Source organism: Arthroderma uncinatum (genome assembly GCF_011692745.1).
Source record: "Arthroderma uncinatum strain CBS 119779 chromosome Unknown scaffold3, whole genome shotgun sequence".
NCBI classification, from domain to species: domain Eukaryota; kingdom Fungi; phylum Ascomycota; class Eurotiomycetes; order Onygenales; family Arthrodermataceae; genus Arthroderma; species Arthroderma uncinatum.
In genome coordinates this window covers 3,226,466-3,250,317 of record NW_022983865.1, presented here as the reverse complement: position 1 = coordinate 3,250,317, position 23,852 = coordinate 3,226,466, and the positions used below count along the sequence as shown (strand labels likewise).

The following is a 23,852-nucleotide window of genomic DNA, read 5'->3' as shown; positions in this document are numbered from 1 at the left end:
GTTCTCGACATAGATGAACCAGTAGCCCTCGCCATTCCTCGATGTATATATACCAATATTCAACGATATATTTCCAGTTAATACTTAATATCTCGGCAAATGGAGCTACATAGCGCCTTCAACCCTTCATGGAACCTAAACATACTAGCAAACAAGGGAAGCAGAGTGCTGTCTTCAGGACTTTTGTTCATAGTTGGTGATCCATTATTCGAGACTGGACCAGCTACAACTTTGCCTCTTTCTATAACTTGTAGGCGGCGTATCCTCTCTGCCTAAACGACTGTGGCATTGGTCGACGTATTATGGAGGTGCTCTGACTAGATAAGAGATATTGGTATAATAGCAGTAATAGCATTGTAAGAGCTATTTCATGATATAGTTCGGTGCTTCAGAGCCCTGTCTTACCAGGGTGCTGTAACTAGCAATAACCATGGTTGAACCAGGATATTGTGCCGATAGACTCGAGACGTAGTATATCATAAGAACAGACTTCTATCATGACCTCCGTAAGCTCTCGTACTCCGTAGACAGTTAGCTCGTTGTTGTAGGCGCAGTGGTATAAGGCCACGCTGACGTCACTAACTATTGGTTGGAGGCCACATGTCATCTTCCTGCGAACAAAAGAAACCATGCAATCTCAAATCTTCGAGATGGAACATATAAAGGCGATCGCCCCCTATTTACGCCGAAATAACTGCTGCCGATAGGAGTTCAGTGAGATGAACCTTCGTTGATACTCTCTCTCATGCTTTACACTGTCTCTTAAGGGATTGATCGCTATCTACCCTCTTTAGGCTATCTTTTAGTGCGTCGGAGATATCTCAAGAAGCTCCACCAGATAGGTCTGTTCATTCGGTATTTATATCGTTTGAGACCAGTGCACGACAGGCAGTTTCACTATCCTTCGTTAGCCAAGATGGGCGGCGCTTCAAAGCTCTTTTACCTTGCTGTTTTTACCCTTCTTGCTCCAGCTCATGGAGAAGAGAATAGATCTAGATCTCATTCCTGCGCGGTACGTGAGAGCCAGCCTGTTCCTGCACAGTTGAACACTGCTAATCGAAGATGTCTTATACAGATTGATGCCAGGTCAACCGTCTCCGATGCGTGTGCCTCCTTCGCCACCTTCGACGGCATAAACAGCCAAATAACCCCCGTTCTAAACTCCCTCACGCAACATTCGGACTTTTTCTCCTATTACCGTCTAAATCTCTTTAATAAAGAATGTCCATTTTGGTCAGACGATGCCGGGATGTGTGGAAATATTGCCTGTTCGGTCAGCACGTTAGATTCAGAGGCAGATATACCGCTGATATGGAGAGCGGAGGAACTGAGTAAGCTGGAAGGCCCCAAAGCTGGCCATCCAGGGAAAAGACAGCAGGAAGAGCGGCCAAAGGAGAAACCACTCCAGGGAATGCTCGGTGAAGGCGTTGGTGAATCGTGCGTCGTTGAATATGACGACGAATGCGATGAGCGCGATTATTGCGTTCCGGAAGATGAGGGCGCCACAGGGAAAGGCGACTATGTGAGCTTGGTCGACAATCCAGAGCGGTTTACAGGATACTCGGGACCAGGGGCCAGGCACGTTTGGAATGCAATTTACAGAGAGAATTGCTTCATAAAGCCCCAAGTGAAGTCCCAGGTGGCACCGAACAATGTGTTTGGAGCGCCATTGGGCTCTCAGGCTGTGGAGGATTTTCGACATGTCCTCGAAAGCCATGAGCTAAACCAGGTAGTCTCTGGGGCCGTTCGGGACGAATTATACCCTCTAGACGACGAATGTCTTGAAAAACGTGTGTTCCACCGAATAGTCAGTGGCATGCACGCATCTATTTCGACACATCTTTGCTGGGATTATTTCAACCAATCTACTGGAAAGTGGGCTCCCAATATGCAATGTTTCAAGGAGAGGCTTCACTCACACCCGGAGCGAATAGCCAACCTTTACTTCAACTTCGGCCTCCTCACCCGCGCTGTTGCTAAACTACAGAAACATCTTCAGGGCTATAGTTTCTGTATCAGCGACCCAGACCAGGATTACGACACAAAGCAGAAGATGAATACTTTAACGCACATGGTCGCCACCCATCCCCAGATATTCGACGAAACTACCATGTTCCAGGACTCTGTTGCGAGTGGGCTCAAGGAGGATTTCCGCAACCGATTCCGGAACGTCAGCCGAGTAATGGATTGCATTGGATGTGACAAATGCCGGCTATGGGGGAAGCTCCAAACGGCTGGATACGGTGCAGCCCTTAAAGTATTGTTTGAATATGATGAGACCAAGAACGGAGAGAACCCTCCCATCCGAAGAACGGAGCTTGTTGCTCTAATCAACACCCTTGGCCGTGTATCCCACAGTTTGGCATCCGTTCAGAAATTCGAAGACGCGATCGGATCAAGGAATGAAGCTATGTATTCCCAGCACGAGGCAATAGATAAGTCTTCGGAAGAAATAAAGGATTCTCTTCCTCCGAGAAAGGAGGAGTCCTTGCCTTTGGAAGATGTCGAGGAGGCAAAACCGGATACTCAACCAGAGGAGGAGGACGAGCCGGAAAGTATTATGGATATGATTGCTGCAGAGGCCGGTTTAATATGGCGTGCCTATATCTTTATCCTGAAGAGCTGGATTAACTTCCCTGCACTTGCGTAAGTTGCTTACCTCCCCTCGATATGTTATATTCTGCGTTCTGCTTTCTAACTCAGGCTAACCGCTTCATTTGTGTCTATAGATGGGAAATTCTAGTAATGGAACTTGGTCGTTTGTGGAACTTCTGGCTTGGCTTACCTGTTCCACCGAGGTCATGGAAGATTCATTTCCCAAGTCCTGATGAATTGTAGACTATGTCGCGGCAGTTTTTTGGTTTAATGTTTTGGTTTCAGGGGAGAAACTCGGATACTTTACAGATTTAATTATTGATTCATATACATAATGCCTTTGATTCTTTCATTAATAATATCTTTACAAAAGATGGCGAACATATTCCATCAAGAGTCATAATCCCTAGATATTCAATAACTATATATCAACAGCTATTGACGGTAGTATTTTCATAGAAGGTTTTAATATGCATTCAGCATCATCGATTCCCAGTAGCTCTTCACTGCACCGTGAACGGAGGACGTCCCTCTGCTTTTAAAGCGGCAATTGCAGACTCCCGCTTCGAAACTTCGAGTACCAGAGCAGTGAGCTTCGGGTAGTCCGACGCCATAGGCAACTTGATCGTTTGTCCCCATCGGTAAATGGCGAAAAGATACGCATCAGTACCAGTAAACTCATCGCCGACAGCATGTAATCCAGAGAGCTTATCTTCAATAAACTTGAACGATTCCTTGATAGTGATCATGCCTTGGGCTTTAATCTTGTCATAAAACTCGGGTTCACCTATGAATCTGTGAGGCCTCCATACTCCAGCGAATGCCTGACCGTGCATTGTGCCAGACAACCAGGTCCCCCACTCAATTGCGCGAACAGTATCCATTTGCGTCTTCCCCATCAGATGTTTCTCAGGCGCGAGATTTGAAATTGCCAACATAACCGCGGGGTTCTCGGTAATTATTTCATTGCTATTGAGGGCGAGCGCTGGGACTCGGCGCTTGGGGTTGATGGCGTCGTATTCTCCGGAGAGCTTTTCCATCGTCATCTCGACCAATTCGAAGTCTTTTCCGATTTCTCGGAGGAGTATGTGGGGGGCAAGGGCGCAGGACCCCGGCAAATACCATAGCTTAATATTATCACCTGGCATGATGTTGGCCGGTGTGTGTTGATGGCTTGGGAAATAGTGAATTGCAAGTCGATGGGTTACATGATATAGTCCCGAAGGAAACTATATATAATTGTCATCTTGGAATGGCGGGGTAGATACTTTGATTATAAATGCATTTCGTCGGATGTACGTAGTACGATGCATAGACATTTATAATCAACGGAGCATGCAGGGAAGTGGCTGGCTGTATAGCGGAAAGACTTTCGACTGTATCATAACGAACCAGCTCCCTAGTGTAACGATCCACCAATGGTCCAGGGATAACAATGATAGAGGATGATCTGATTGATATCAAATCTGCGAGTAGAGTCGGCTAGGATGAAGCCATCTGGGCAGCGAAATCCGAGGTCACGTGGTACACCGGCTGGGCGCTGTCTCTTGGGTAAAAGATGCAGCAGGGAGCGGCCAGGTACTCAACCTATGTGAACTTCCCTGGGGCTAACTGGCATATCGAAGGAGATTAAAAATCTCCGGAGAGCCGACCCGTACCGTCCTGCTGCGGGTAATTGAACACGTTTCCGCAGCATGGTGGGATAGGTAACTGGATATCAAGGGTATAATAAATTGCGGGTCTCGGCGATTGATATCGGGATAACCCTTGCGTATTAAGACGTGTTGCTGCCGTCTCAAGCGGGCTGTAGCATTGCCAGGATAGGAGACAGCCTTGAGTCTGCAACCAACTTCACGTCCCCTAGCCTCAAAATACCATCCCTGACAATTTTTAGTCACTTCTGCACGGCTTGGGCCTCTATATGCAAGATGTCATGTACCAACTGCGCCTCTTCCGCAGTGAGATCGGCCATGGTGAACGAATCCTTGTAGTGCTCTAAAATAAGCAGGTCCGCATCCTCATAGTTCATGCCAGTGGTCCCCAGTAACCTGGTAACGGCCCCTGCTTGACCAGCTCTACCTGCAAGGGAGAGAAGCAGGTGATTCTCCGGAGGTGCTTCAAGTGGTATCAGTCCGGCCAGCTCGACGCTGTAGCTGTTCATGTGTAATGTACTCGAAGCCCTTATCTTTGTCACCACAAGCTCTGGGAGTGTCTTCTAGTGGTAGCTGATAGACTCTATCGCTGGTCTGGCATCTGGTTCATTAGTGTATAGAAGTAAATGGATAGCACTCTATGGCCTGTATATCAGAAATATGGTAAGTGGTAAGAGGTAAGAGTAAAGAGTAAAGAGTAAAAAGGGTCCAAGTCTGTCTGGCTTAGGTAATACTTTTATATCACGTGACAAAGGGAGCGGAGTTAAGTTTAGCCGAGGAATGTGACGTAGAGATGGCGAGTCACGAGACGCAAATTTACATCCTCGGCTGAAAGTTCAAAGTTGCATCCAGGGACCGAGAAGGACGAAGAGGACGAGGAAGTTTTGGCCGCGACAAAACCGCCATCTCGCTCCGTCTCTCCATACTCTCTGGCGTTTCCCCAGACTGCTGGCGTTCACCCTCTCTTCCCCGCCGTTTTTTTACACCAAACAGACCCGAATAGACAACTCCCAGCCCCGGTGTCAGCCATACTCAGTTCAACGTTTACAGGCCGTTAAGAGCCTTCCCTATCGATGCGCCACCGTTAAAGGGGGGATTGGATACAGCACACTGCGCGATGGCGTCCGTTTCGCCGCCCAAGCCGTGGGAGCGAGCAGGAGTTTCAACTGCAGGTGAGTATTGGCTAGATTCCTTTCACCGCCCTAGGAAACAAAGGACAACCCCCCTCCTTGCCACCAAGATAGATATATTAATATCAAATGGACATTCTGAACTGACAATATCATAAAGGCTCAGCTCTGGCACCACAGACCGCAATGGCTTCCTCGACACCTCAACCTTCTACCGCTGCTGCGCCATCTTCTACCGCTACATCGACACCTGAACTCCCGTCCCGGCCAAGCTCGCTGAACGCTGTGGTCAGCCAGACAGCCTCGAATTATTCTCCATATGGCGCATCCAGACTAGGCACGGCGCCGTATGGTGGTGGGTATAACAATTACTCATCGCCATATTCACGGTTTGGGGCCATGGGGGGCATGGGTTCGATGTATGGTGGTTATGGCGGAATGGGAGGGATGTATGGCGGTATGGGTGGAATGGGTGGAATGTACGGAGGCATGCAGAACGGCGGTGACCCGAACAGCTTGACAAACTCGTTTAACCAGAGTACGCAGGCGACGTTCCAGATGATCGAGAGCATCGTCGGGGCGTTCGGAGGATTTGCCCAGATGCTGGAAAGCACATATATGGCAACACATAGCTCATTCTTCGGTAAGTCTCAAAAAATATCCGTCAAGACACATTTTTTTTACTAACTAGCTATGTTGGTATTTAGCTATGGTATCAGTCGCAGAACAATTTGGGACTCTCAAAAACACACTAGGCTCCGTCCTGGGCATCTTCACAATTCTTCGGTGGTTCCGAACACTGCTCGCTAAATTGACTGGTCGCCCTCTACCCGCAGATGCGACTGCTCTTACTCCCTCAGCATTCTCTGCATTTACTGGCAACAACGGTGGCCTACCAGATGGCTCCGGCCGACCGAAGCCATCAAAGAAGCCCTTCTTCTTCTTCCTTGCCGCCGTCTTCGGCCTACCGTATCTCATGTCGAAGCTCATCCGCGTCCTTGCCCGGTCACAAGAGCAGGAAGCCAAACGACAGCAAGAATTACTAAACGAAGCCCAGCAGCAGGGTTCGATCGACCCGTCGAAGCTTGACTTCTGTCGGGTCTTGTACGACTACTCGCCCGATACACAGGCGACTGGCGGTATAGATTTGGCAGTCAAGAAGGGCGATCTCGTTGCCGTGCTGAGCAAATCTGATCCAATGGGGAACCCATCCGAATGGTGGAGGTGCAGAGGTCGCGATGGCTCTGTTGGATACCTGCCAAGCCCGTATCTGGAAGCCATTCAACGCAGGCCACAGCAGCAAGCGATCACAGCTGGAACGACTGCGGCTGCGAACAACAGCGCGCCAGCTACGAGGACAAGCACACTGGTCGGCAACTCAGCGGAGGCGAGGACCAAGAGCCTGACTGCACTCAAGGGGGGCCAGGCTCCCGAGCCCGTCAAGGGGAAGCCAACCGATATCTCCCTGGAGAACTTCCAGAAGAGCAATTTCTACTCTTAGCCTTCATCTTCCTTTCTCTCTCCCTCCCGCTCTCTCTCTCTCTCTTTTGTGCCCTTTCGGACGGTGTTGGTTATGAGGTCTCTGAGCGTGTTTGGTCCGGCGGTGTTATACAATTATTGCTAATATATGTGATATATTTCGTACTGTGGGTGGAATGGCCGGTGTATATATATCTTCCTCGCAACATCATCAAAAAATGAATAGTTTCGTACCCACCTCCATCCACTTCCCAAAAATCAGATCTCATCGCCCCCCGTATTCGCCTTGTCTACAGGGAAGGTCTGCAGTAGCTCCTCCGTCCTCCGTCCTCCGCGCCCCCCGGCCACCGATGCACCTTTCTCTCCCCCGGTTCAAATGGACCCTGCCAGCGGGCTTTGCCTTTCGGTAGGACCCCCAAACAAGAGCCAATCGACTTTAGCTGCGCACGGCACACGGTTGTCTTTTCATGTGGACATGGAGTAAATAACCGCGCTTCGCACCTATCCAGGCTAGCCCATAGCGAAAATCCTGCACTAAATGCTGCATGGCGGCGGGCCTGTACTCTGGCCGTGCAGTGTAGTAATCGTAACGCGGAATTAACCCTGGGAACCCATGCCAGGCCCTTGCGGACAGTTGGACGCAGTCGCCAGGTGTACGTTGCAGGATATAATGCCTGCCAGGGTCTTACAGGGAGCAGGCTCGAGGCAATCGATTATTCAAATCCAGGGGAATCCTCATTGAGCGAGTTGATAGCTGGCCAAAAAAACAGTCGTCTTGCTCGGTAATTGTTTGAATAATCTTGTCCCCAATGGCTTCTCAACCGTCCATGAGTGCTGTATGCTTGCCGCTGGGACGATATCTCGATAAGATCGAATTAGCGCGCAGGCGGTTGATTCTCAAATATAAAGTCGCTCGTGCTCTTCGCAAGGCTGAACAAAAATTCCGCAAGGCCAACCCAACCTATGACGAAACTCTTCGATTGGACCATATCCGCCAGATCGACTATCCAGTGTTGGATAAAGAAAACCGCATCTATCTGGACTATGCCGGGTCCGGGATTCACGGCGAATCACAGCTGCAGCGACACTTCGAACTTCTTCGCAGCAACGTCTTTGGCAATCCTCATTCGATCAATCCGACGTCGAGTGCCATCACCCGTCTCGACGAGCAGGCCAGAGCCCGAGTGCTGTCCTTCTTCCGAGCAGATCCGGCGGAATACATAGTTATCTTTACTATCAACTCTTCCAATGCGCTCAAGCTGATCGGAGAAGCTTATCCATTCGCTGAAGGAGGTGAACTGCTACTGCTGAACGACAACCAACATGCTGTACTCGGCTTGCGTGACTTTGCAAAGGGACGGGGCGCGGCTGTTTCGTATGTGCCCGTGAAACAGCCCGAGTTACGGTGCGACGAAGCCGCCGTCAAGTCGGCCCTGGCCCGTAAGGAAAGCAGCGATGATACTCCTGCTCGTCTCTTCGCGTATACCGCCCAGTCGAACTTTACCGGTGTCCAGCATCCTCTAGAGTGGGTTGCAGCAGCTCAGGAACAGGGATGGCATGTCTTATTAGACGCGGACAATTATGCTCCCACAAATAAACTGGATCTCACCCGCTGGCACCCTGACTTTGTGACCGTGTCGTTTTACAAGATGTTCGGCCATCCGTCCAGCGTTGGAGCGGTGCTGGCTCGCAGGGAGGCCTTTGCCAAACTCGGCCGTCCGTGGTTTGCTGGAGGCACCGTCTGGGGCAGTTCGGTCCAGGCCAACGGACATATGTTGCTGGCAGACAACGAGGGCTTCGAGGATGGAACTATTAACTTCCTCTCCCTCCCTGCAATCCGTATCGGCCTCAATCATATAGCCGGGATCGGTATGGAAGCCATCCACACCCGCGTTTCATGCCTTACCAAATGGCTGCTTAACGAGCTCCATGGTCTAAGCCATACCAACGGCGAAGCCCTGGTGGTCGTCTATGGCCCACAGACAACCGAGCTGCCTCGTGGAGGTACTATTGCTCTTAACTTCGTCGATATGAAGGGCTGTCTCATTAATGAAGCAACGGTGGCACGAAGAGCCTCTGCCTTCAACGTCTCGTTGCATGCAGGCTCTGTCTTCCAGCCAGGTGCAGGAGAAGCTCCCGTCTCAGACTCTGATGCGTCGGACGCCATACAAAAGACATCCGTTGAGAGTGTAGATGAAAGCCGAATGATGGAGAAGAGGAGAGAAAGCGAGGCCTCCCTGAGTGATATCGGCCTTCCGAATGGCGGCTTTGTTCGCATCTCCCTTGGTCTGGTGTCCAATTTCGCCGATGCTTTCAAGTTCGTTCAATTTGCCTCTACTTTCCTTAATAACGTCGCCGTCGATGATGCTCTTTTTCCCTGAAATACGTTTTATGACACTATAATGGCGCCACTGGATATGGATGACATGAAATATTCAGGTTATACGATTCAGTGGCATAACGGCTTTGTTTGACTTGTTCCTTTCTGCTGTCGTCTTGGTTTTATGGAGGGCCCCTCGTTTTGCAATGTGTATTATGTTTTGAGATTTTCCAGGGAGCAAGCGATTCTCCCATTTCTTTTAGGTGCAGGCTTGAAAAGTAAATTAAAGCGTGCTAAGATATGGCGGATATGCGAACTTCTTGTTGATAAATCTGATACTGATAGATAGAAATGATTTAATAGTATTGGGGTCCCCCATATTTTGAATCCAGCCAAATTAAAAGTATCGTAACAGTTCTAGATGGTGCAGTAGGTGGTGTAGTGATACATAGAAGAAAAAGGAAATCGTCTCGTCGAACCTTTATCGGAAAAGAAAAAGAAAACGCGTCCGTGACCTGTCTTAGCCACTCGATCTGTTGGTAGATCCAGCGTTACTTGCATGTGCTAGTAAAAATTTACAGCATGTAAGTGTATATTTGCACGCGCGGGTCCAAGTTTCGTCGTTCTGGTTGAACCCAAGCTTAATACTGGCATCGCCAATTTTATCACGCTTGATCTCGTACGGCAACTTTAGGCCCGTCACTTGTGTCTGATTCTGACGTCGTTGTGGGTTCCCCAGCCTCGAGGATGGTGGTTCTGCCGGAGCGGATATGGAGGTAGGAGTCCTTTCGACCTGGTTACCCAGCTGTCGAAGGCATTCTAGGAAGGCAACCATGCCAGCGTCAAATCGGCGATGGAGCCAGGGCAGATTCAACGGAAGGTCACCAGAAGAGAAGAGGTCAAGGGGCGTAACCTTGGGCTGTATTTTATTTTGGCCGCCGTTAGTAACGGGGTCATGTCGAGTTGTAGGTTGGGATTGTGACTGAGATTGATTCGGCTGAGGGTATTCGATCTTATCGATTCTAGACGTCGAGCCCATGGGTCGTAGCTTATAGCCCTGGAATTGAAAACCTATCCTTTCCGCAACTGTAGCAAGGAGGAGTATGGTTTGTCCCCATGCTGCGTTTATCTCCGACCATTCAACAGATGGATTAGCGAGTCGTCCAAGTCGTAGGCCATTTATGGTACCGAAATATCCATCGTGGCTGATGCAAAATGCGTCGTTGTATACGTTCGTTCGCTGCAAGCGTTCAAGCTGTCGCGAGTCATGATCAAATTTGACATTTAAAGCATCCCGCTCATTTTGGAATTCCGATAGGGCTAAAGCAAATGCGTTTCGGTCATGCCAGAAGTCTTGTTCCTCCAAGTCCAGCTGCCGTGACTCCTCTTCCAACGTCGCTATTTCTTTATCCACTGCTCGTTTTTGACTCTCCAACTCAAGTAGCTGCTCAAAGGCCTCTGCCTCAGTCTTAAGTGTAGCCTCTAGGGTTTCTTTCACTGTTGTAATCTCGTCCGTCGAAGGGATAGAGGTGTTTAGATTCTTGAGAAATGATATGTAGGCGTCACGCTCCTTTGTTGCTATTGCCAGTCTATGCTGTAGTCCATCGACCAGCATATCCGTGCAGTCGACACATATTGGATGATCGATATCTGATCGCGCAGACACGATCTCAAAGATCCGTGTTGTCCTTTCGACCTGATCCGCAAATAGTATTTCCTGGCTCTGAGGTTGAATTTCGGGGTTTTCTTGTATCCTGCGTTTCGTTTTCTGCTGGGCCACCCCGTTCGGTTGGTAAGAGGAGGAGTGTAGAGACTCATTCAGCATCACAAAGGACATCCCCGGAGCAGCATCTCGCGACCCAGAGTCTGGGCTACCCCGTCCATGTCGTGAGGCTGGGATATCCTTTCTGTAAACTGGTGAGGTCGTCCGACCAGCCACTTGGTCATACCGTTCTTTGCGCTCTGGAGGATATGAGGGTCGGGAACGACTCAGGCCGGATGGATTTGGTGCAGATTTCCCTGCTGAGCCTGCGTATAGAGTTAGTCCCTATGTATATATAGTCTTGAGAGGCACGAAGCTGTACCCGGTTTGAATACCTACCTACGAGAAGATCGTATGCGGCGGGATTAAGCTCTTCAAGGGAACTATCCAGCTTGAGAGGCGTGCGACATTTCTGGCAGTACATGATTCCAGCTGTACTTCCCGGCGACCATGACTGTGTGCAGTTTGCGCAGAGAACTCAAGCTACATGCTGCTGTGTCCGTGGTGAACGCTGGCTTGCGATGTGATGCCCTATGACGACGTTGGCAGCAGGTGATCTTGGCGAACGGCGGTGGTTTTTATTTACTTCGCCGTTGACCACAAAGACAACCATTTACTGATGATGGAGACAGAACACAGCAAGCGGGTTTCTATTGCTCTTTTATAGCCCTTTTCCCTTTATCGGCGTTTGCCTGTATAGGCGGTTTCCCTGGTTTTTGCAGCTTCACCGCAAACTGCGCAATGCGCGGTCTCATATCTCCCATCTACCGAAGATGTCACCACCAAACAAACGCCGCAGAATCGACGGCCAGTTTAGCCCGTTCGAGGGTCAATCTCAAGATTTCGATGTGAACCAAGCTAGAAAGGCAAACGATCTACGGCTCAAGTCTCGATTTGAGTCCATCTTCGAGAAATACGGGAAGGACTTTAGTTCTGTTGGCGACGAGATAGATTTGGCAAAGGGGACGATTGTGGTGGACAATGGGCACCTTACCGAGATGGGCGATGAACATGACGTTGGAAGAGGCTTATGGGACGATTTTCACCCCGAAGACGAGAGTGATGAGGACAATGATGCGCCAGGTCTGGATACAAAATCACCACCCGATACTACGGGAAGTGCTGAGGGAGGGAGCGCGTTTTTCCAAGAATGGGTGGTGCAAGATGATTACAATACGCCGACTGAAAATGGAGATCAATTTGCGAACGGATATGGAGTGGGCTCCCTGTCTACTTGCAGCATGAATCACCACCTGGGACATCAGATTTTAAACCACCAGCCAGAAAGCTCTTCGGAAAAGCTCGATGGGGATGCAAACCTCACGACCGTTACAACTCCACAAAAGAGTATTGGGCGTGATCGTCTGTTTGGTCACGAAAATTATGATACCCCTGCACATAATCCTCCTGGGGACTCTATATGGGACGCCCCCCCAATACCAACTACAGCTCTAACAACGGGGCTAGAGGATATGGCAATTGCAGCAGATAGGCTCATCGAAAGAACGCCGTCACCAGACAACTCTGGATCATTATGGGCGGCGCCACATTCAAGGCGCAAGCGGATACCCCGAATAAATGAGCCCAAGGATCTCCCAAAGCGAACTCCAATTCGCAAATCAAAAATTACCATTAACGACTCTGATTCCGACGACCCAATTCAGGATGACACTCCAATATCCTCAACCCCAAAGCGACCTGTTAATATCAATACCATTCTATCACCCAAAATCTCTACTCTTCAGACTCCAGCTCCTTCTAAAAATATATATAACCCATCTCAAGAGGAACCCTTACCTAGCCTTGAACATAATGACACCAATGATGTTACGATTAACGAGCAGGAAACTGCTAGCAATCCCATTATGGATACCCCCCTTACCAACAAGCCAGCTGACCCGGTGACGCCAACTAGCCTCGAATGTACCCTCGAAGCGGATAATTACCTCAATCAAGAAGTAGTATCTACGAGCAAAAAAGATGGAACCACCGGAGCTGATAATGTTATGGATAGCCCTGGCGCTGAATTGCTAGCCTCAAAAGACTTGCTTGACACTCTGACACCTCAAGAAGTGAAGAGGCTCGTGACTCTAAGGCTGGTCAAGAGGAAGCCCTGGCGCGAGGTCTCTTTAGCTATTCCCTCCCGCTCAAATGTCCAATTACGTCAGTGGTATTATGTCTACTGCAGCCGCAACACCAACAACTTTTCCGCATCTAAACCTTGGACTGATGCGGAGCGAACGAAGCTAGGCTCACTCGCACCGGAAACTGGAGATTCCTGGGAGACTATTCGATCTAAATTCTTAAACAAAAGTTTGGAGGAAATACAGCATGAATGGGTTAAAACTTGCGTTGGAGAAAACCTATGGGAGAGTTGGGTCAATTCAAAAACACCAAGCAAAGCAAAAAAGCGATCGTTTCCCCAGGAACCACATTCTCCTCAAACACCAATTGGGATTTCTACCATCATTGCATCACCACTCCGCCCTACCACACTACCCCGGGATGTTACTGAACGCCCAGCTGCGAAAGAAACTCCGTCTGATACCGTAGTTTCCAGAGAAGACCGGGATGAAAGCCCTGACCCCCTCTCCGAGGCATTTGAGAAAGCGTGGCATGGCACTGGTTTGTCTGGAGTGCAGATAAGCACTCCACCAAGAGCCTCTCGCACGCCTAAGAAGCATCTTTTGTCCAATAGCAAATCTCGCAGCATTATCGGATTATAATAAAAGGCGGCCTCCTCTTCTGGCATGTGTTGGTGAAGCCAGCCATGTTATATCACGTCTGTAGTTAGGGCTATCTCGTTATGATAGCCTATGGATTAGGCCAGCGACCCGGCTCTCTTTGCAACGAGAGCAGCTCGTTTATCCAAATTTGCAGTTGTATCAGTAACTTCTGCAATTTAAATCAGCTTCATGGAACAAACATTCATTCCTTGGCATTGAGGACATCCTCAAGCCTAGTACCAACGGCGCCTCCAACGTTCCCTGCCTCGGCCCAGAATTTCGATAAGTGCCTTGTTCCGGAATCACAGAGGATTGTAACGACTCGATGTCCTGGACCCAACTTTAGAGCTGTTTTAACAGCAGCAAAACCTGGGCGGATAGACCTGTTAATTTCCGTTGCCAAAGAATTTGTTAACGCGATAGAATACCTACAGTTTACAGCACTACTACTGCCGATGAATATACCGTCCTTTTCGACAAGCCATTTAGCCATAGCGATAGCCTGTGCATCAGTAACTCTGACCGCGTCATCAACCAACTCCCGGCCAGCCTCGAAATTTGCGGTGACACGATTGATCCCTATGCCTTCAACGATAGAATCGACTTGCTGTCTTCTTCTTGTTCCTTCTCTTTCCTTCGTGTCAAACATGACGCCGTATCGGACACGGTTATACAGTCCGCTCCCTTGGGGATCAGCCAGAACGACGGTCATGTTAGAGATCCGTGGTTTCAGGTATCGTGCGACTCCAGAGATAGTGCCTCCAGTTCCAGCACCTGCAACGAATGCATCTACTTTACCCTCGCACTGTTCATAAATTTCGGGCCCTGTTGTGCGGTAGTGGGCTTGCCAGTTGGCGGCATTCTCAAACTGGTCAGCGAAGAAACCTCGGCTCTGTTTGGCAGCAGCTTCCGACGTCATGAGCTCGATATTTGGTTTCTCAAATGGTGATGATTCACGAACGGGAGAGTGCTCTGGGCCATGGGATTGTGCCAGGCTTCGAGCTCTATTAACGAAATGGCTGGTTTCAACTATCGGAGCTGGCGGTACCCTGTCAACCACTGCCCCTAGTTTAAGGAGCAAGTTTGATTTCTCCGTTGATTGGTCCGATGGCATACATCTATATTCGGCGTATATATGTGTGAGCTAGCATAGCCTAATAAAGGCGTGTATATAGGGGGGTGTCTCTTACATATGCGCAAGGTATCCTCTCGCTCTTGCAAGGGTGGCGAGAGAAATTCCTGTAGACCCAACCGTGCCTTCGTATATTGCATCTCCTACAAATGGTGTGAGGAGGCCATTCTCTTCAGCCTAGGTAACCATATCAATACTTGGATAAACGGTATTAGGCACTCCGTAAATTTATATCTGACCTGCTGTATCATGCTCAACGCAACACGATCTTTGGGGCTCCCTCCAGCCCCATTCAAAAACTACAAAACCCGAATTAGAAGCTGGCCGGTTTATGGATAGACAAATATCGGAAATGCTAAAACATATACAGTGGCGGAACATGTCGTACTTCTGCTTTTGCTAGTATCTCGCAGCCCGTCGCCTCTGATAGAGAGCGGATGCGAACTAGTGGAGTATTTCCAATGCACCCTTCTATGCCATCCACGATTGGAGGAGGCTGAGGTTTTCTATTGGACTCAGAATGTGCTATTCCATTAGCTGTCGGCTGGCCATTGAGCGCGTCCTTGCTAACACGCTCTCTTCGGTTTAGTAGTCCATCAGAGAGTAAGAACCGATCGGCTGCAATGGTACATAGGGCGCCCGTTGCGAAAGCAGCGGCTATGTAAATCGGTGTACGAGAAGACGTTTCCATCTCGAAGATGGGAGAATGTAATTAATCCTCCCGCTATCCAATTGTTGGATATAAACAGTTGGTCTGGCGTAGTGCGGCTGGAGGATGTTTCAATGTGATGGAATAAATATTTATCTTAAAAAAAAGCTCGGACCACCTTCTTCTATTTCACTAGGACGAGGGCAAATTGAGCATCCGGTCAACATCTTCCAGCTTGAGACAAGCAATGGATTCGCCAGTTGTATCGCACCTCTTCCGCCAGCTATTTCGGCATCAGGCGACCCGGTCCTTATCATTTCCTCCGCCATTGCGATCTCGACACTCGCTGCAATCATGCTCCTGCGGTCATCAGCAGTCGCGCTACTTTTCGAAGAAACTCGGGAGCAGACGAAAAAAGGAAGATGACAACGAAACACTATGGAGGCACAGAATAGATCATTTCCCAAAGGACATGTCACAAGAGCTCAGGGACTATCCATTGGTGACTGCGGTAGAGCTACGGAGTCGACGCGAACGGCCAAAGCGGGTAAAGATGTTGACAAGAGATTTTATTGAAGGTGCGAGCTGGGACAATTCATGGGACAATTCATGAATTGTAAGCCGTCTAATTTTGGTTAATTGTTAATCCTCTTATTATAGACAGCCTGTATAACCCGCATTACGGCTATTTCTCGAAGCACGCGACTATCTTTACTCCCGGCGAACCATTCGACTTTAATAACATTGAAGATGGACCTGCATTCAACAAATTGCTAGACGAGCGATACGTGGAATTTGAAGATAAACTGGACGAGACAAACTACGATGAAACTCGACAGCTGTGGCATACTCCCACTGAGCTCTTCCGTCCTTATTATGGCGAAGCTATTGCTCGATACCTCGTTACAAACTACAAATTGACTTTGTTCCCATACCACGATCTGATAATCTACGAAATGGGAGCGGGGAATGGTACTATGATGCTCAATATTTTGGACTACATACGAGATGTTGAACCCGAGGTATACCAGAGAACGAAGTATAAGATCATCGAAATCTCGAGCAGTCTTGCCAATCTGCAACAGCAGAACCTCAACCACTCAATTCACGTAGGCGGTCATGGCGGGCATGCTGAAATCATCAATCGATCGATATTCGACTGGGACACCTATGTTCATTCACCGTGTTTCTTCTTGGCGTTGGAGGTGTTCGATAATTTTGGCCACGATGTTATTCGCTACGATATGGAGACCGGTCAACCTCGACAAGGATGTGTTCTTATTGATTCTGATGGTGAGTTTTACGAATACTACGTTCCAGACCTGGACCGCTCGGCAGCCCGGTTTCTGCGAGTCAGGCAGGCAGCGGCTCGTCGACCATTTACTACACCGCTAGGACCACCTATGTGGCGCAAGCTTCAAAGTGCGCTTCCATTTGCGCCCAATATGACGTTGCCGGAATATATTCCAACACGATTAATGCAATTCTATGACGTTTTGCATGATTATTTCCCAGCTCATCGTCTTATTGCGAGTGACTTCAACTCGCTTCCTGATGCCGTGCCGGGCTTCAGTGCACCTGTAGTCCAGACTCGATATCAAAGGAGGAATGTCCAGGCAACTACACCATATGTAAGTGACCCTGCCGAAATTACGCGGAACCAACTCTTTTGGGCGCCTGGTCCGTACAAAGAAAACATATATTAACAGTATTTAATTACAGGTCCACCAGGGATACTTTGATATATTCTTTCCGACCGACTTTAATGTGATGGAAGATGTGTATCGAGCAATTACCGGAAAATTGACAAGGCTAACGGGTCATGACGACTTCATGAAGCGTTGGGCATACCTTGAAGACACCCAGACAAGGAACGGCGAGAACCCTCTCTTGGGTTGGTATAAGAATGCCAGTGTGATGATTACTGTATAATATGGGATTTTTCTTCTTCCAACATTGGTCCTGTGTTTTGATTAGATGAATACTTCATCGATAGCATTTAGCCCAGCTCTTCTCAATATAATACCCAAAATTGGTAGGAAAAAATAAATTGATTTGCTCTGGTTATATTTCGAGTAAAAGATTAAAGTAGATATTAAACATTATTTGTTACATAAAGAAGCAGATCTGAACCCACACTTTAAATCGTAGTGCCCAGATAAAGCATAACAACCGTTCTTTAATCCCTAGCCAACCTAACTCCTCCAGCGCCTGAGACACCGATAAGATAATAAATATGAGTGGTGGGTAGATTGGAACACTTGGAAAGACCCTCACCTTCAGCGGTGAATATATTGCAAATGGGCATATTATAAGCAGATAGCAATAAAACCAGGAAGGCCATTAAAGTCTTTGAAAGTCTATAGGGTGGCCTTTTTCCGTCGGCTTGAGTAGGGACGCTTACGTTGAGGGCGGTCTTCATCGTCCATGGCCTCCGTAGTAGTGCGAACTCGTTTGCGCTGAAGCCGACGCAGTTCACGCTCTTCCTGATGGTAGTAAGGATCAGAGAGCAAGTCTCCGTTTTCAGATTTCTAGTAATAGGGATTAGCTGCTAGATTACAAGAGCAGGAAAATGTGTAGAAGGGAGGTAAACATACTCCAGCGTGTTGTTGAAACTTGCCCTGATCTTCTGTCATGCTTGTGCCCTGTTTATAATCAAATATTCGGCCATCCCGACCCACTGATCTAGGTGGGAACGTAGCAACTCCATCAAACGGATGATGGTTGTGAAAACTATCGAGAATCATATCATTTGGTGTGGCTTTGAGATCTTCCTCGTTGGAATCCTGGAGGGCTTGGAGAGCGGGATGGTCTGAGAGGAAAATTCTCTCTCGAGCAGCAAAATCAAATGGGCCTTCATGATGGTAGGGCTCACTTGCGGTGTCCATTTTATCAACGAAGTCCAGCCGCATATGTGGTCTGGGCCTAGCTTGTTGAAAGGAAGGCTCGTGAGGACAATCGTAATAGTCGTTGTGATGTCTGGCTGCTTGTGGTGGCATGTGCGGTTCTCGGTGCGCCGATGAATCTCCGGCTGATTGGAACGTCCGTCTTCCACGCGAGATTTGGTCCGTTGGAAGCATCGACTCTGCTGGCAGGATGAATTCCCCATCCCGGCGTTTTGGGGGGCCCGGACGCGGAGACGTGCAAAAGACCATTATGAAGTATTAATTACTTTGGTAATATACCAAAGTCTTAAGGAGGATAGTAGTTCTTGGGTAGTATTATAGTATATGTGATCCTAAAGAGTAAATAAAGCTAGCAGGCGATAGCTTCATTGACGGACGAGTATAGATATAGGACGAAAGGAAATCTGAGAAGCGGAAGCATCTGAGATGTGAGATATATAGGCCAACCATGGGGCTATGCGAAGAGTTTTCATTATGACCACACGATTGCCATGCCTCACCCAGCAAGCCATGGTTGGCGAGCGTTGATTCCAACGGTTTGTTAAAGGTCCATGACTCTATTTACCACCCCGTGGACCAGTTGCCAGCGTCTCGTGATGTCATGGACTTTATACCACGTGATGTACCGTACCAAGCCTTGCCAAGACAACTTATTTCTTTGGTCAGCAGAGGCTTATCACGTGACTATGTGGCTTATGTCAGCGTTTAACGACGACCTCACTGCTGCATTCTGATACGCCTGGTATATGTGTTGTAGAGCTGGCATGGAAGATTGCTGGGTATATTGAAATCATGGATGCTGTCGGACGACAGACAGGATGTTTGATTTTTGCCCCTCGAAAGCTATTATTGAACTAGACTTTTGGCTTCCCGTTTCCAGGAACTTAGTTACAGGAGCTTGGCGTGCTGTCGATCTATAAAAAGCGCTTGAAGCAGACATCCAAGTGCTTCCATGGATTCCAGTTATACCTCCGGTCCTCCTTGCAGCAAAGTGTGAGACTTTCCGCGTCGAACTTGTAAAACTCCGCTCTGATGGCGCGGGCAACGAACAAATCTGCATGATAAAAAACCATGCGTCATTAAGGTCGACTTCAGGAACATCACAGCCAATTTTGACGGTATTCGTATGTCTATGGAAATTGAATTTGATTTCAGCAGCAAGAGTTCAGCTGGCAGTGGACCCTACTACAAGGGGGGAATGCATGTGATCCGCATTCACGGGACACAAACTGAAAATATTCTATACCGTAGCGAATTTTATCTATGAGCTCGCTTACTATTGTTACATTTCTACATACATATGATAAGAGAGTGTCAATATCGCAAATAAACACGTTGAAAAATGGCACCAACCTACCTGGCATCAAATGGCCATAGCTTTTCTGCCTTCTCAACTGTCATATCATCATCCCCCCGAGCCTCCGCCTCCCTTGCTGTTTCTATCCATTGTTCATACGCCATCCTATTTGCCTCCTTTGCGTCCTCCCAAAGCTCATTCGGGATCCATCCGTCTGAAGTCGTCTGCAAAGATATTCTCAACCATGCTTTCAGCTTTTCTCTGGCTTCGAAATCGTCGTATTGCTTCTTGTGCTCCGCGAGCTCCTGTTCACTAGTAACATATGGGTAAGGGGCTGGCAAGCTTAGTTCGGGCTTATGCCAAAGGGGGTTGAGGTCAATAAGTTCTTGACGGATGGCGGGTATCCCATCACGCCATGTAGTAAAGCAGTAGTGGAAGAGGCGGAAAAGAGTGGAATCAAGTAGCCTTCCTGGTTTAATTTTCGGGTTCTTGTATGTCATGATCACATTAAATGTTTGACTGCATATAGAGAGGTCTTCGAGCAGTCTCTCTTCTTCTTTAGATTTTGTTTCACTGGCATCTTCGCTTGGGTCGATTTCAGGAAATGCTGCAAAATCTGGAGTCATGTGTGCGTGTATGAACGCCGGCTCGACACATGTTAGCTGCCAGTCGATTATGCCAGTGATAGCAGTTGGGTCGTCAGAGGAAACGAAGATGTTGCGTTTGTTGTAATCTGCATGGATCAAAGTCGGCATACCAGCCCCCTGGATGTGAGGACTTTGTACCAATTTGTGCATTACTTCCCGACAGATCTTCACAAGACGAATATGCTCTTCCATGGAGCCACGGTATGGAAGACCATTGCCCTGTTCCTTCGGTATACGGGAGAGAGCAGTGTCGATTAGTCCGGACACATAGTCATCAAGGGTTTTCCCTAACAATATGTTAGCATTGGACTATATAACTCCAGGTAAGAGGTGATAGGCTTGGGTATATATAAAAAGAACTTACAAGGTCCACGGTTTTCACTAGGCTCTCCGTAGAGCTCGGGTTCTCCAGCTCCGAGATGCCAGAATAATGGACTGCAATAAGGTCCGATGCAGAATCCGTCATCGTCCTGTAGCGGAACCTTCAGACCAGCTTCGATCGGAGCATTAGAAAAGTAAATGTTCCCATAAGCTGGGAAGTTGAGCGATGTCATCTCCGGAGTCATCTGGGATAGGTGCTTGGTGCATTGCATATGTTGGAGAACATTCATATGTGGCCATTGTTCATGCAACAAGGCACCGTCGACGTGTGCTTGAATAATATACTCGGCACCAACAGGATTGCTAGGATCATCGCACCAGGCCAGGACTTGAGGAAGAGGGAGAGAGGTTTTCGACCGTACTGGAATAGTCGTTAGATAACCAAGCGTAAAACCAAGCTTGGTGAGAGGATAAGCAAATTAATTAACTAGCCGTATATCTTACAATATGCAATCGTTGCAACCTCTGAATTGGTCGTTAACCGTGGCGCCCCGGCGACACGCGTAGGAATTCTTGCTACAAGGCGTCTGCCATTGTCGAGGGAGAGGATGAACACTCTGTTATAACCGCCTTCCTTCTTTTCATAGCTTGTGACGCGAGACGCGCCCTCAGACAGCCTGATGGCAACCTCACATAACTTGGAGAAATTGAACTGGATATGTCTCACGCTGCGCTGAAGCTCGTCTTGGTGGAGGAAGCGTCCTGCTGTGTATGCGCATGGGTCTTGACCTGGGCCGAGTAGCAGATTTCTGTAAACACTCAGATTTCGTTCCGTTGCCAGCGTGTGTCTAACTTACTTGGGACTGGGTGTATCCTGGCTTCAGATCCGCCCGAGAACGATCTCGATGCGTTAAGGCGATGAGCATCTAATATAGGAGAGCTCAGCTTCCCGCCCATTCTCAACGATTGTGCTGGTCGTTGGCGATAGAAAGCTGGGTAGACGGCGGTTGAGATACGACCAGCGCGCCTAATCAAGGGCGCTGCTGATCTTCCAAGCATAATGAGCACTCCGAAAACAATGTGATAAACCTTTGTGCCTCCAGCTACGTAAAAAGAACGAATTCCAGCGAGGATTCCGGCATGAGAGAGCTCTGGAGGACGGCAGGCTACATCCCAGGTGGTCTCTTTTGCCCTTCACTCAGCACAACAGTAAAGAAATATTATAACTAGGTGTATCCGTAACTAGTTTAAGAGAACATGGCCCTTAATTCTCAAGAAAGCTGTATATTGCGATAGCTCCTGAGTCGGACGCTGTCATTAGCTCTTTATCAAGGGCAGGGTTCTCCGTATATTCTTTTATCCTTTCCGAGTTGGCATAGTGATTATCTTCACTTCTATCCAACAACGACATCGAGAGGTTTGACATGATCGAGAACGACCAGCTATTAGCCATGCCTCTCGTCCAGTACTCTGACACCGAATCTGAGGAGGACGCTACATACCAGCATGGACCTGGTAGCACGTCGGCATCTCCAAAGAGGCTCTGCCGCGAGTCTGACAGGCAACTAGAATCCGACAGGCGAAATCACACTGCCCTGCCACCACTTCCCGCTGAATTTCGCGACTTGTACTCGACATCTGTGAGAGTTAGCGTACAGGATGATCCCAGCCTTCATAATGGAAGAACTCGAGCGGTTCCTCATGTTGCTGGAAACTGGCCGACACATATTTACCTCGAGTGTAGGCGGATGTTTTCTTATACCCATATTTACCTGGCTTAATGCAAGGAATGCCAGCTCTCGATCATTGCTGATTTGCTGGAGGGTACCCAAACAATAGTGAACTAGGAACATTGTCGGAAATTATTACTCGATGTGAGGCCACGGCTTCAGGCGGTACGGGGATCCATAGCCTACTCTATAGTGACCTGGGAGCACAACTACCGCTCCATATCAGCCTGTCTCGACCTGTGGTCCTATCCACAAACCAGCGTGAAATATTCCTTGAGATGTTTTGTGACGGGATTAAAAAGTCAGAAGTTCACCCGTGAGTAACCCAGGCGTCTTGGTGGTATGCTGCGAGTGACTAGAGAATTGATGCAACTCAAAAAACTTAGATTCGAGGTCTCACTTAACAGTCTGGACTGGGTGTCAAATTTTGAACATACGAGGTGGTTTCTCGTCCTACGCTTGAACCGCCCAGAAAACAACAGTTTGAATCGGTTGCTAAACCTATCAAATGTAACTCTTGCACAGTTTAACCAGCCACCGCTATACGAAAATCGTATTGGCATACAGGGGAAGAAACGAGGCAGACAAGGGGGGAATAAAGACGATCCGCTTCCATCTCCCGACTTGAGAAATGCCGATTACACAGACTGTTTCCATGTTTCTATCGCCTGGTCGTTGGAAGAGCCCTCTGCCGATGATAAAGAAAGACTATCTTCTATCGACTTACAGTCTTGCAAGCTGGAAATTAAATTCAATAACGTCAAAGCTAAAGTTGGGAACCAAATACACAGTGAAGTTCTACCTACGTCGATGACGGACGAAAGTGGACTTGAGGGTATCTGAGGATCAGGAATGTTAAAATGGGGATTTTATAACGTTGCTGCTTCATTTTGAGAGAATACTTCTTTACCGGAAGAGGCTATCTTCAACTTAAAAGGTTGTTGCCTGCCACCTGTAGCGGGAATGTCTGCTATAGCAAGATCAGAGAGTTACCCCCTGGAGAAAACTTTTTATGTGCCTTTGTATTCCATATCAAGGCTTAGACGTTTCGGTCAGTTGACCATAAGTGCTCCTGGTATAGAATTAATGCGGCTACGTCACTATTCGCGCGACAGCTCATACCTATTCATATACCTATATTATTATATGGTCATACGCCCGCCACCTTGACAGGCTTTTTATACCTACCCCGGCGATATACACTTCATGGATGGCTTAAATATTCCTAATTATCAGCGGTTGTTACCGGATATCGGTTAGCTTTCCAGCCCAAAGATCTACTCCAAATCCAGTGATCGGTCAATTTCACCCATCTCACGCCACATATGTCGGACACATATATTGGTATAATGCTATACGGATACTTGACATGGCCTGTTCTTATACTTCAATATACTAAAGTGTTTTGTGGCCCTTCGCACGAAGTCACTATCTTTACAGCCTATATTCTCTCAAAGGGGCATTTGAAAACACCATTATATGTCAGTCAATGTTGTTTCACAGACC

The 23,852-nt window shown here is 48.2% G+C and overlaps 11 protein-coding genes across 11 annotated transcripts; 5 read left to right on the top strand and 6 right to left on the bottom strand.

Moving 5' to 3' along the window:
- Positions 1 to 916: 916 nt before the first annotated feature.
- Positions 917 to 2,650, top strand: GIQ15_04737 (endoplasmic oxidoreductin-1; the record flags this gene model as incomplete). Its single annotated transcript, XM_033552154.1, has 2 exons — positions 917 to 1,012; positions 1,076 to 2,650. 2 exons carry the CDS (start codon positions 917 to 919, stop codon positions 2,648 to 2,650), a joined length of 1,671 nt encoding a protein of 556 aa, XP_033405884.1.
- A 448-nt stretch (positions 2,651 to 3,098) lies between these two features.
- Positions 3,099 to 3,743, bottom strand: GIQ15_04736 (glutathione S-transferase; the record flags this gene model as incomplete). Its single annotated transcript, XM_033552153.1, has 1 exon — positions 3,099 to 3,743. One exon carries the CDS (start codon positions 3,741 to 3,743, stop codon positions 3,099 to 3,101), a length of 645 nt encoding a protein of 214 aa, XP_033405883.1.
- A 746-nt stretch (positions 3,744 to 4,489) lies between these two features.
- On the bottom strand, positions 4,490 to 4,756 carry GIQ15_04735 (uncharacterized protein; the record flags this gene model as incomplete). Its single annotated transcript, XM_033552152.1, has 1 exon — positions 4,490 to 4,756. The coding sequence occupies one exon, from the start codon at positions 4,754 to 4,756 to the stop codon at positions 4,490 to 4,492; it is 267 nt and encodes an 88-aa protein (XP_033405882.1).
- An 807-nt stretch (positions 4,757 to 5,563) lies between these two features.
- Positions 5,564 to 6,878, top strand: GIQ15_04734 (uncharacterized protein; the record flags this gene model as incomplete). Its single annotated transcript, XM_033552151.1, has 2 exons — positions 5,564 to 6,020; positions 6,085 to 6,878. The coding sequence occupies 2 exons, from the start codon at positions 5,564 to 5,566 to the stop codon at positions 6,876 to 6,878; spliced, it is 1,251 nt and encodes a 416-aa protein (XP_033405881.1).
- A 787-nt stretch (positions 6,879 to 7,665) lies between these two features.
- GIQ15_04733 (uncharacterized protein) lies at positions 7,666 to 9,237 on the top strand (the record flags this gene model as incomplete). Its single annotated transcript, XM_033552150.1, has 1 exon — positions 7,666 to 9,237. The coding sequence occupies one exon, from the start codon at positions 7,666 to 7,668 to the stop codon at positions 9,235 to 9,237; it is 1,572 nt and encodes a 523-aa protein (XP_033405880.1).
- Positions 9,238 to 9,696: 459 nt separating this feature from the next.
- Positions 9,697 to 11,362, bottom strand: GIQ15_04732 (beclin-1; the record flags this gene model as incomplete). The annotated part of the gene is made up of 2 exons (XM_033552149.1): positions 9,697 to 11,204; positions 11,278 to 11,362. The coding sequence occupies 2 exons, from the start codon at positions 11,360 to 11,362 to the stop codon at positions 9,697 to 9,699; spliced, it is 1,593 nt and encodes a 530-aa protein (XP_033405879.1).
- A 349-nt stretch (positions 11,363 to 11,711) lies between these two features.
- On the top strand, positions 11,712 to 13,664 carry GIQ15_04731 (uncharacterized protein; the record flags this gene model as incomplete). Its single annotated transcript, XM_033552148.1, has 1 exon — positions 11,712 to 13,664. One exon carries the CDS (start codon positions 11,712 to 11,714, stop codon positions 13,662 to 13,664), a length of 1,953 nt encoding a protein of 650 aa, XP_033405878.1.
- A 202-nt stretch (positions 13,665 to 13,866) lies between these two features.
- Positions 13,867 to 14,583, bottom strand: GIQ15_04730 (uncharacterized protein; the record flags this gene model as incomplete). Its single annotated transcript, XM_033552147.1, has 2 exons — positions 13,867 to 14,012; positions 14,097 to 14,583. 2 exons carry the CDS (start codon positions 14,581 to 14,583, stop codon positions 13,867 to 13,869), a joined length of 633 nt encoding a protein of 210 aa, XP_033405877.1.
- Positions 14,584 to 16,042: 1,459 nt separating this feature from the next.
- Positions 16,043 to 17,377, top strand: GIQ15_04729 (uncharacterized protein; the record flags this gene model as incomplete). Its single annotated transcript, XM_033552146.1, has 3 exons — positions 16,043 to 16,061; positions 16,106 to 17,076; positions 17,168 to 17,377. 3 exons carry the CDS (start codon positions 16,043 to 16,045, stop codon positions 17,375 to 17,377), a joined length of 1,200 nt encoding a protein of 399 aa, XP_033405876.1.
- A 428-nt stretch (positions 17,378 to 17,805) lies between these two features.
- Positions 17,806 to 18,357, bottom strand: GIQ15_04728 (uncharacterized protein; the record flags this gene model as incomplete). The annotated part of the gene is made up of 2 exons (XM_033552145.1): positions 17,806 to 17,976; positions 18,127 to 18,357. The coding sequence occupies 2 exons, from the start codon at positions 18,355 to 18,357 to the stop codon at positions 17,806 to 17,808; spliced, it is 402 nt and encodes a 133-aa protein (XP_033405875.1).
- A 1,347-nt stretch (positions 18,358 to 19,704) lies between these two features.
- GIQ15_04727 (uncharacterized protein) lies at positions 19,705 to 21,573 on the bottom strand (the record flags this gene model as incomplete). Its single annotated transcript, XM_033552144.1, has 4 exons — positions 19,705 to 20,582; positions 20,660 to 21,037; positions 21,121 to 21,405; positions 21,474 to 21,573. 4 exons carry the CDS (start codon positions 21,571 to 21,573, stop codon positions 19,705 to 19,707), a joined length of 1,641 nt encoding a protein of 546 aa, XP_033405874.1.
- Between the last annotated feature and the right edge of the window lie 2,279 nt (positions 21,574 to 23,852).